We start from the raw sequence: 12,369 nt of genomic DNA on the forward strand, positions 1-12,369 counted from the left end.
TTCAGTAGTATAAGCCTGGAGGAGATTCTTAATGCAATGCCTATGTTTTAGCTGTCTCTCTACTGCCATCTAGTGCTTCTTCTAATTCATTCGCGGACAAACAAGGATCAAGATCTAAATGAAGATCTCTTTAGTTAATTTAAAGCACAACAATTTGTTTAGTTTGAATGTCTGTGTTTTGAGGTGTGACTGGAGTACTACAGTCTTCAGTAGTATAAGCCTGGAGGAGATTCTTAATGCAATGCCTATGTTTTAGCTGTCTCACTACTGCCATCTAGTGCTTCTTCTTCTAATTCATTTGCGGACAAACAAGGATCAAGATCCAAATGAAGATTATATAAAGAGATATCCATCCATCCATCATCCAACCCGTTATATCCTAACTACTGGGTCACGGGGGTCTGCTGGAGCCAATCTCAGCCAACACAGGGTGCAAGGCAGGAAATAAACCCTGGGCAGGGCGCCAGCCCACCGCAATATATTGGATGGATATATATATCCATCCAAGGTTCAATCCCACAAAGAGAAGCAAAAGTATTTACACCTGATGAGCCCCAAATAGTGTGAAATACATGTTGTGTACTTTTTGTATTATTTGCAAGTACTATATAAAATGTTTATGATCTGCTTGTCATAACTGAGAGAATATGGCAGATGTCTGACTATTGGCTGACCAACCACATACATTACCTGGTAGGTAACCACCCAAATATCAGATTGCGATAAGTCCTATCAAGATACAATTGATTTAAAAATATAGCCAAGGCAATACTAATGTAATCAGTGTCATAATGGTCAGCTAAGTCCCTTAGTGTATCATTGATTAGTCATTTTAAGAGCTAACTGCTACTTGGAGAAAATGTTGTTTTCACGAAAACCTGTTATTCTGTTCAATTTGGTCGCAAGATACTGGAATTCCTAAAATTCAGTTTTGGGTTTAAAAATGGCCAAAATGAAACAGCTTTCTCAAGAAATGTGTCAGTCAATTGTCTTTTGAAGAATGAAGGTTTTTGCACATTACAAACGGCCAAGAAAGTGAAGGTTTCATGCAAAGGTGTCTATTGTTGTCCAGTACAGAAAAAAGAGATGGAAAGCCCAGATGCACAACTGCATAAGAGGATAAGAATACCAGAGTGTATAGTTTGAAACACAAACACCTAAGAGGTTCTCAGTTTGACTTCTCCCTTAAATACAACACAGATATCATCTTTGTCTACACCAGGGAAGAGATCACTCCAAGATGCTTTTCCAGTCTTCTTCCAGTCAATATACAGGTATGTGTTCTTATACCATTTTAATCTTTTTTTTATTTGCCAGGCTCAGATTTGGCTTTTTCTTTGCAAACATGCAAGGCCAGCATCATGGAATTGTATTTTCTCTGTGGCAGATGACACTGGCATTCGAGTGTATTTAAGAAAGAAAGTAACCAAGGACCAGTAAGGCACTTATTTTTCAAACTACATACTCTCATGCCCTTATCCTCTTATGCAGTTGTGCATCTGAGCCTTCTCCTTCTTTTTACATCCTATTTAGATCCACCTTGCCCTCTTGCGTGAAACTTTAGCTTTTTGGCAATCTGTCACATGGTGATACTGCAAAAGGTTTCTTTATTAAGGAGGTCACTGGATGATTTTTATTTGTCAGGATGAGAACTCTGAGCTATTTTTGTGTGTTTGAACCTAGCCACTGTCGACGGTGCAATGCTCAAAAGCAGAACAGATGCTTACTCACCAGTCCTACTGAAAGACTGCATTTTCAAATGGAAAAGATGTAGCAATGCATAAGTGAGAGGAACTGCTTCATTGATCTGAATAGGTAATATACAGTAAGTCGAGATTTTTTATTGCTAATGTTAACTTCTCAATAACACATTCAAACATAACTTCACTCATAACAGTACCTTTACTGACCTATAACTTTAAGCAGTATGTTTTACATACTCCCTTAAAGAAAGAAGCAGAGCTGTCAACTGAAAATCACTGAATGGGAGCTGCTACAGATTGCTATCGTGTGGGTCAAAGCCAAGGCAGTTGATGTAGATGAAAATCAGCAACTACAGTATAAAGTGTTGGGGTTTGCACCTCTTCAAAGTGAAAATGGCAATGCTACTTCTGGAATGGTTTCCTTTTTCATGAAGACAGACTAGGGGCCTCATGCATAACGTCGTGTGAAGAATTCACACTATAACATGGCGTACGGACAAAAGCGGAAATGTTCGTACGCCCAGATTCATAAATCTGTGCGAACGGCAACTTCCACATTCTTCCGCTACATAAATCCCGGTCAGCGTGAAAAGTAACGCACGTGAAAGTGCATGCTGTCCTGCCCCAACTCCTCCCAGAATTACGTCTCTTTGAACATGCAAATCAATATAAATAGCCCTTAAGCTCAGCGTTCTGTGAAAAGACAATGGCAAAAGCACGGGGGAAAATAGAAGAATTTCAGCGAATACCAAGTGGAGGCAAGGAAAAACGTACTATTTGTTGGTTTAAAAAGTGGTATAAACAACAAAAGGAAGTTCATCGAGTGACATAGAGTGTTGGAGAAACTCGAAAGCTCAAGTTCATAAAGTCGCACAGTGCCTGAAATAGAAAAGAACTTGTCAGATATCAAAGTCGCTGTGAAAAGACGAGTCGTAGCCCACCGCCTGAGTGTCATATGAAAGCACATTAGGGTACAGAGAAAAAAAAATAGGCACACAGTGGGAAAAAAGCTCAAAATGTCACCTTTAATCTCGAAATGTCCACTATAATCACATAATTTATTTTGTCATAAAATAAAGTAAAGTAGAGCATCATAAACTTAATCTTAAAATCGTTTAATTTACTAGTTTCTCAAATCCCATCGTAACTAAAGTAGCATGTTAAATGCTTTGTTTTGTATTTGATCTTCTATCTGCTCTATGTGTGTGAATCACTACGTGCTTCCGGGCTTTCTCTTCCTCCAACAGGACACAGAATCCATTACATTCGTAATATTACTGCTCTCTGAATAATTAAAATACTGAGATGTATACGTGATATCATTTTCATGATGATAGGAGTTAAAGCATGTTATTAAACATGAGAACAGTGTGGACTGGACTCAAATGAAGGTGATCAAGGATGATCAGAAGAAATGGAAAGCACCTGAGTTAAATATATGAGTGTCACAGCAAAGGGTCTGAATACTTAGGACCATGTGATATTTCAGTTTTTCTTTTTTAATAAATCTGCAACAATTTAAATTTTTTTTTTTTGTCTGTCAATATGGGGTGCTATGTGTACATTAATGAGGAAAAAAATTTATTTAAATGATTTTAGCAAATGGCTGCAATATAACAAAGAATTAAAATTGAAGGAGGTCTGAATACTTTCCGTACCCACTGTATATATATATATACTGTATATAGCAAAATCCCCGCGCTTCGCAGTGACGAAGAACTGCTTTTAAATTTTTATTAAGAAGAAAAGAAAACCTTTTTAAACTGAGGGAAAATATACCAATAACTATCTGTTAAGGATCTCTTTGTATACCACGTTGTCAGTTCAGCACTCCGGTTGTAATATGACCAAGCTGTGCACTAAGATTACTTTTGAGAATGCAATGTATTGTTGTCCAGGAGAAAAGCAATGTTGCCTCAAATCAATTGCAACCTTTTGTAGGGTCTGTCCCTGAGATTTATTAATTGTCATCACGAAGCAGAGCCTTACTGGAAATTGGAGGCATTTGAATTGAAATGGGAGATCAGAGGGTATAATGATGATGCGAGGAATACATTTAGAGTGTGGCGCTCTGCTGTTTTTTTGTGTAGTTGCCTTCACACAGCTTCTCCACTGCTTTATAAACGAACGCCATATAAGGCCGTCGTTTTTCCTTGCTTCACGGTTCTGTACTGTTTTATTGTTCGTTTATTACGATTGTTATAGTTATTGTGTAGTTATTCGAGACTTACTTTACTGTTCAGGTACCCATTTCCTTTATTTAATCCGCGGCTTGTACACTATTTTTTGTTCGTTTATTACAATTATAGATATTTATTGATTCCCTTCTTTAGATGACTGCCTGCTCATATAAGGCGCTCCGCTGGTTTTTTGTGAAGCAGCCTTTACACAGCTTCTCCGCTGTTTTATAAACGAACGACATATAAGGCCATCCTTTTTCCTTGCTTTGCCAAGAAAGTTGCCTTTTTATTTAATCCACGGGTTCTCCGCTGTTTTATTGTTCGTTTATTACGATTGTTATAGTTCTCTTTATATAGCACGTTGTCAGTTCAGCACTCTGGTTGTAATATGACGAAGCGGCGAGAGCTCACTCTTGAGAATACAATCTATAGTTGTCCAGGAGAAAAGCAATCTTGCCTGAAATCAATGGCAACCTTTTGTAGGGTCTGCCCTGAGACTTATTACTTGTCATCGCGAAGCAGAGCCGTACTGGAAATTGGAGGCATCTGAATTGAAATGGGAGATCAGAGGGTATAACGAGGATGCGAGGAATACATTGAGTGTGGAGAAACTCTAGAGACAGCGTGTGTATAAACTTGTGGATTTTTCTGTGAGTATTTGGTGGCAGCGTGACGAAGTTGCTTCCGCAAGACCGCATTAGCTGTGGAGCTCAGCTCGGAGCATATTCTTTTCCTACCTTGTCAATTGTGTAATGTGTTTTTTGAACAGGTTTGATGCATGGAAGTGATCACTCGTACTGCGTTTAGTCAGTTCAAATGAGCTGCTCTCTTGTGTGATGTTGCGATGTCCACGGCTTTATTTAATGTTAGCTAAGACCCGGCACTTAAAAGTTTCTCGCTACAGCAATTTTAACTCCGTTACAAAGTGATCCAAAGTCTCGTTTATACCTCGTGTCTTCTCATTAAACTTGTATCTCGCGAATAAACTATTCGACGAAGGCATGACAAACAGCAGCGGGAGCGTGTCCATAAACTTAATTTAAACTGACGGTTTACACTGTGCTTTGTTTCCACAGTAGCTGCACTTATGAATAAGCTTGTATGCGTTTTTCTTCAGCACTCTTTGGGAGCCCTTCCTTCTTTTCTACGTACTGCGTTCACAGTCAGTTCACGTGATTACGTGGGAGGCGTGATGATGTGACATGCACCCCACACGGCCAACGAGCTAAAGTCCATTACAGTATATGGAGAAAAATAGGTTCCAGTTATGACCATTACGTGTAGAATTTCGAAATGAAACCTGCCCAACTTTTGTAAGTAAGCTGTAAGGAATGAGCCTGCCGAATTTCAGCCTTCTACCTACCTACCTGAGTGAGTGAGTCAGTGAGGGCTTTGTCTTTTATTAGTATAGATATAGATTATTTAAATGAAGTTAAAGTTTTATCTGTAAAATATAATAAACATATTGTGCTGCATTTCATCTTAAAAATGATATTGTCATCATATGTAAATACGCATTTTATAAAGTGGCTCAGGTTGTGCAATATTATAACTGTATCGGAAGTTTACAGTGAGATGATTGTACTAATAGGTACAAACAGTTCTACAAGGAGAACTTGATGGACTGATTGAGTGCATTTATAGTTCTTGGGATGAAACTGTTTCTGAACCATGAGGTCCACACAGGAAAGGCTCTAAAGCGTTTGCCATATGAGAGTAGTTCGATAGACAGGATGGCTGAGGCAGCGTGTGCTTGATGCTGTATACCGATAATTCTCTTTCCGATCAGCTGCTGTAGAGCTGTGATTCCACACTCAGATACAGTGATACAAATACTCTGAGTGGTGCAGTGAGAGTAATATGGAAAAAGATAATCCGCTGTGACAACCCCTAACGGGAGCAGCTGACAGAAGAAGAAAAAGGTGCAGTGAGAGTAACAATGCTAAAGCAGCTATTGTATTTAGAATAGTATGACCATCCTGTGTATCACTATATTATTACAGGTTAATTGCAATCAGATGTATTAAACTAATAAACAATATGCGGTTAATTTCAGTGTATTTATAAAACTGCATCAGGGATATGAATCTTAAAAAGAAAGGGAAACCACACTGGAACAGTAGCACTGCTTTGACGCTGGGTGCCGCCAGTCTGCAAAACCGAGCGCAGAACTTGTGCACACCAGGGTATGAGCTACTGTGGAAATGTGCATGGTTTTATGCCAAGTTTAGGTTTTATACATTGCGATTTGAACGTGGAAATGTTCGTACACAATATTTTTGTGCGTATGCACTGTTTATACATGAGGGCCCAGAAGGTCCTCAGGGATTACTTTCCACAGTGTTTGTGAAAAAATGTATGCCACAGCATTGGAAAGGAGTCACTAGAGAAAAGGGGTAACAGGAATTATTTATTGGCTGTGGAAAAGTGGATGGACTGTTCACCCATATGTTTACCTGAAAGGCTTCAGGAGATTTTCTCATCAGTATACTTTGTCAATGTAAAGAAAGCTAATGACTGTGTACACCAGAAAAATGTTGTGACTGGTATTGTAAAATTAGGAGTATACTTTTCCAAACCTCCTCCTCGAACCGCCACCTTATCGTGGTGGAGGGGTTTTGCATGTCCCAATGATCCTAGGAGCTCTGTTGTCCGGGGCTTTATGTCCCTGGTAGGGTCACCCAAGGCAAACTGGTCCTAGGTGAGGGATGAGACAAAGAGCGGTTCAACCAAACCTCCTATGAAGAACAAAAACGTTGGATGACGTTTTCCCTTGCCCGGACACGTGTCATCGGGCCCCTCTCTGAAGCCAGACCTGGACTTTGGGCTCAATGGCAAGCATCTGGTGGCCGGGCCTGCACCCATGGGGCTCGGCCAGGCACAGCCCAAAGAGGCAACGTGGGTCCCCCTTCCCATGGGGTCACCACCTGTAGGAGGGTCCAAGGAGATCGGGTGCAGTGTGAGTTGGGTGGTGGCCGAAGGCGGGACCTTTGCCGGTACAATCCTCGGCTACAGAAGCTGGCTCTTGGGACGTGGAATGTCACCTTTCGGAAGGGGAAGGAGCCTGAGCTAGTGCGCAAGGTCGAGAGGTTCTAGATATAGTCGGGCTCTCATCGACGCACAGCTTGGACCCTTGAACCAATCTCCTTGAGAGGGGCTGGACTCTCTACCACTCTGGAGTTGCCCCTGGTGAGAATCGCCAAGCGGGTGTGGGCATACTTATTGCCTCCCGACTTGTAGCTTGGAGTTTACCCCGGTGGACGAGAGGGTAGCCTCCCTCCGCCTTCGAGTGGGGGGACTGGTCCTAACTGTTGTTTGTGCGTATGCGCTGAATGGCAGTTTGGAGTACCCACTCTTTTTGAAGTCCCTGGAGGGGGTGCTAGAGGGCATACCTTCTGGGGACTCCCTTGTACTGCTGGGAGACTTCAATGCTCATGTGGGCAATGTCAGTGAGACCTGGAAGGGCGTGATTGGGAGGAATGGCCTCCCCGATCTGAACCCGAACAGTGTTCTGTTATTGGACCTGTGCTCGTCACGGATTGTCCATAACGAATACCATGTTCAAGCATAGGGGTATTCATATGTGCACTTGGCACCAGGACACCCTAGGCCTCAGTTTGATGATTGACTTTGTGGTTGTGTCCTTGGACTTGCGGCCCCTTGTCTTGGACACTCGGGTGAAGAGAGTGGTTGAGCTGTCAACTGATGACCACCTGGTGGTGAGTAGGCTTCGATGGTGGGGGAGGATGCTGGTCAGGCCTGGTAGGCCCAAACATGTTGTGAGGGTCTGCTGGGAACATCTGGCAGAGTCCCCTGTCAGAAGTAGCTTCAACTCACACCTCTGGCAGAACTTCAACCACTTCCCGAGGGAGGTGGGGGACATCGAGTCTGAATGGGCCAAGTTCCGAGCCTCTATTGTTGAGGCAGCTGACCAGAGCAGTGGCCGTAAGGTAGTCGGTGCCTGTCGTGGCGGCAATCCCCAAACCCATTGGTGGACACCGGCGGTGAGGGATGCCGTCAAGCTGAAGAAGGAGTCCTACCAGACCCTTTTGTACTGTGGGACCCTAGAGGCAGCTAATAGGTACCGGCAGGCCAAGCGGAATGTGGCTTTGGTGGTTGCTGAAGCAAAAACTCGGGCGTGAGAGGAGTTTAGGGAGGCCATGGAGAACGACTTTCGGACAGCTTCGAGGAGATTCTGGTCCACTGTCCGGTGTCTCAGGAGGGGGAAGCAGTGCAGTGTCAACACTGTATATGTGGGGATGGTGCGCTGCTGACCTCGACTCGGGATGTTGTGGGTCGGAGGGGGGAGTACTTCGAAGACCTCCTCAATCCCACTAACATGCCTTCCAATGGGAAAGCAGAGCCTGTCTTTGAGACTGAGGTCACCGAGATGATCAAAAAACTCCTTGGTGGCAGGGCCCCTGGGGTGGATGAGATACGGCCGGAGTTCCTCAAGGCTCTGGATGTTGCAGGACTGTCTTGGTTGACACGTCTCTGCAACATCGCATGGACATCGCGGACAGTGCCTCTGGATTGGCAGACCGGAGTGGTGGTCCCACTCTTTAAGAAGGGGGACCGGAAGGTGTGATCACACTCCTCAGCCTCCCTGGAGAAGTCTATTCGGGGGTTCTGGAGAGGAGGGTCCGTAAAATAGTCGAACCTCGGATTCGGGAGGAACAGTGTGGTTTTCATCATGGTCGTGGAACAGTGGACCAGCTCTACACCCTTAGCAGGATCCTGGAAGGTACATGGGAGTTTGCCCAAGTCTACATGTGTTTTGTGGACTTGTAAAAGGCGTTTGACCGTGTCCCTTGGGGAAACCTGTGGAGGGTGCTCCGGGAGTGTGGTTACTGGACCCCCTGATAAGGGCTGTTCGGTCCCTGTACAACCAGTGTCAGAGCTTGGTCCACATTGCTGGCAGTAAGTCGAACCTGTTTCCAGTGAGAGTTGGACTCTGCCAGGGCTGCCCTTTGTCACTGATTCTGTTCATAACTTTTATGGACAGAATTTCTAGGCGCAGCCAGGGTGTTGAGGGGGTCTGGTTTGGTGGACTCAGGACTGGGTCACTGCTTTTTGCAGATGATGTTGTCCTGTTTGCTTCATCAGGCCGTGATCTTCAGCTCTCTCTGAATCGGTTCGCAGCTGAGTGTGAAGCGGCTGGGATGGGAATCAGCACCTCAAAATCCGAGACCATGGTCCTCAGCCGGAAAAGGGTGGAGTGCCCTCTCAGGGTTGGGAGCGAGATCCTGCCTCAAGTGGAGGAGTTCAAGTATCTCAGGGTCTTGTTCATGAGTGAGGGAAGAATGGAGCGTGAGATCGACAGGCAGATTGGTGGGGCGTCCGCAGTGATGCGGGCTCTTAATCGGCCTGTCGTGGTGAAAAAGGAGCTGAGCCATAAGGCAAAGCTCTCAATTTACTAGTCAATCTACGTTCCTACCCTCACTTATGGTCATGAGCTATGGGTAGTGACTGAAAGAATGAGATCGCGGATATACAGTAAGCGGCTGAAATGAGTTTTCTCTGCAGGGTGTGTGGGCTTTCCCTTAAAGATAGGTTGAGAAGCTCAGTCATCCAGGAAGGGCTCAGAGTAGAGCTGCTGCTCCTCCGCATCGAGAGGAGTCAGATGAGGTGGCTCGGGCATCTGATCAGAATGCCTCCTGAACGCCTCCCTGGCGAGGAGTTCCGGGCACATCCAACCGGGAAGAGGCCCTAGGGAAGACCCAGGACACGCTGGAGGGACTATGTCTCCCGGCTGGCCTGGGAACACCTTGGGATTTCCACAAAAGAGCTACAAGAAGTGGCCGGGGAGAGGGAAGTCTGGGCCTCTCTGTTCAAGCGGCTGCGACCTGACCTCGGATAAGCGGAAGAGGATGGATGGATAGATGGATACGTTTCCAAACCATTTAGTTCCTGCGTGGGAATTATGAAAGGTATATGGTATTTAAATCCTTTGTTTTAAGCTGAATTCATTTAAGATGGGCATGAGACTCACTACACAAAGGGTGCAACTGGTCTCCTGTCTTGTTGGTAATTTCCATGGACAAAAGGGCACCATAGGGCTGAATGCATGTTGACTATTCAGTCTGAGTTTACTTAGGCACCACCTTCTAAGTACTTATTTTTTAACCACTTGCTATTTAACAATGCAGTGTGAAAGATAATGTAACAGCTAACTTTGTACCACCATACCAATGTGAATATAGTATGTGAAACAAAAAATATAAAGTTTCATCTAATATTCAAAATACAACCTGATGTCCCGTTTGTACTGTATTTGGTTCACAAGAGAGTTTCATGATTAATTAATGACTAAATGAAAGAGAGAATGGCAGCAAAATCACAAGGTGTTTAGAAGTCCAGTATCTTTTTTGGGATGTGAGAAGAATACGTTCCCATACTTGAGTAGAACGTGCATACTTCATATAGCCAATGAAAAATCCCAATAGTTAAATAAAGTGTACAATCATAAGAATGTCTGGTGCGGTAAAAAAACACGTTGATTTAACAGGAAACGCTATGATGCAACTGGAAAAGTTTCGCAACCTACAAATTGCAGTGCTTAATGTAATGACACTCCAGTTATAGTCTGCATCACTGCAGAATGACTGTCTGATATCTTTATGTGATGCATTTTTCAGTATTTCACATGCAAAGGCATCGGCTACAGTCCACTTAAAAAGAAAGACTGCAGAGTAAGATTAACAGCAACACTGGAAGTTGGACTACAAATTCCACACACCAACGTTCATCACTTTCGCAATTCAATATGATAGGCAGTATAGTTTATTAAACTATAGGCAGTTTAGCTTATTTAACTATCAGGCAGCTCTATTGACGAATCCGAATGCGTGTATGCAAATATTATACGCACGTAAAATTCACATGTAACACACCTTCCAATGACCGCAATTCTTTGCGACCCGGATATTATCGTCTGCAATAACATTTGAAAGCGGAAGCAGTTCTGTTTATCGCTCGAGAAGATCAACAGAACGGACAAGTAGCACAGTGGAGCGTGGAGTCGTAATTCAGATCATCTCCGAGCAGAAACAGAACTCGCTTGTTGTATGAGTCTGTGTTGGGGCTATTCATCCTGTCACTATGTCTCGGGGCTCTATAGAAATTCCCCTTCGGGACACCGACGAGGTAAGTGATGTAGTTTGGGTTCCTTCTTTAAAAGTAAAGTTAGATGGCACTCGGGAAAGTGTTTTTCATATTCAGTGTTTTTTTTTAAAGTGTCCGAGGTTGTTAGCCCTCATGAGTTCATGTTCCCAATGTTAATCTTTGGCACAATCGACAACTTCATTTTATAAATCACTGTTGTATACGAATCTTGAGTTTGGGTATACGTTGACTTTGTAATATTTTACTTATTTTGTTATGTATTGGTGCTGCATGTTACCTCTTCTTTAAGTCCGTATTTTGGGCTTGGTTTACATGTAGTTTGCTTTTTGGCTTCCACGTAACTGCAGTTTTACTCCGTTATATATACAGTGTCTTCGTACAGTTGTTTTAAAATACTGTCCCATTATCTTGGCGCGTATGAGGAGACTTGGACATTTCGTTTGCTGGTTTCATTAAATGTATGCACAAATAATCAGCAGTTTATTATCAAAGTGAAAACTCATTTTTTCAATAGCAACAACAAAAATCTCAATTCTTTTTGTAGGTCATTGAACTTGACTTTGATCAGCTGCCTGAAGGAGATGAAGTCATTAGCATCCTGAAGCAAGAACACACTCAACTTCATATATGGATCGCATTGGCTGTTAGTATTAGGAATTGCTTCTTCTCTTTTTTTTTTGTTTGTTTAATAGTTTGTCATTTGCGTCTGATCTTCAGTCCAGTTAATTAGAAACTTAGAACAATGTTGATTGACTACACCACTTTAATATTATGTGTAAGTTTAGGGACTGCTTCCTTGGAAGCAATTCCATTCCATTGGACACCAATGTTAATAAGAGTACTTTGTAGTAAAACAAACTTCTTTAACAGTATATATAGTACAATTATTTCTTTAATATAACTGGTACCAAATGTTTCTTGTTTGTAGCTGCTGTGATGTTCTTAAAGTTCAGAACACTTTTAAAATGATTTAACATTGTTTCCCAATTAAAAAAAAAAAAACAAAACAATGCAGCTGGAGTATTATAAGCAAGGGAAGACAGAAGACTTTGTGAAGTTGCTGGAAGCTGCAAGAATAGATGGCAACTTAGACTACAGAGACCATGAAAAAGATCAGATGACCTGCTTAGACACCTTGGCTGCATATTATGTACAACAGGCCAGGAAGGAAAAAAATAAAGATGCCAAGAAGGAGCTCATTACGCAAGCCACCTTGTTGTATACAATGGCTGACAAAATTATTATGTATGACCAAGTAAGTCTGATTTTTAGCTTACACTTTTTATATTGCATGATTTTCTCTATGTTTCTTATGGTTTTTTCATGAGTTATGTTAATCTTAATGCAGGACAATAATGTTA

The 12,369-nt window shown here is 42.7% G+C and overlaps 1 protein-coding gene across 1 annotated transcript in view; it reads left to right on the top strand.

Moving 5' to 3' along the window:
• Positions 1–10,840: 10,840 nt before the first annotated feature.
• The window catches only part of ctr9 (CTR9 homolog, Paf1/RNA polymerase II complex component), a 54,194-nt gene continuing 52,665 nt past the window's right edge, over positions 10,841–12,369 (top strand). Inside the window, exons 1-3 of the mRNA XM_039763530.1 lie at positions 10,841–11,029; positions 11,553–11,651; positions 12,024–12,263. Coding sequence (XP_039619464.1) covers positions 10,985–11,029; positions 11,553–11,651; positions 12,024–12,263 — 384 coding nt within the window. The 5' untranslated portion in view covers positions 10,841–10,984. The remainder of the gene's footprint in view (positions 11,030–11,552; positions 11,652–12,023; positions 12,264–12,369) is intronic.

Source organism: Polypterus senegalus, chromosome 1 (assembly GCF_016835505.1).
Source record: "Polypterus senegalus isolate Bchr_013 chromosome 1, ASM1683550v1, whole genome shotgun sequence".
NCBI lineage: Eukaryota > Metazoa > Chordata > Cladistia > Polypteriformes > Polypteridae > Polypterus > Polypterus senegalus.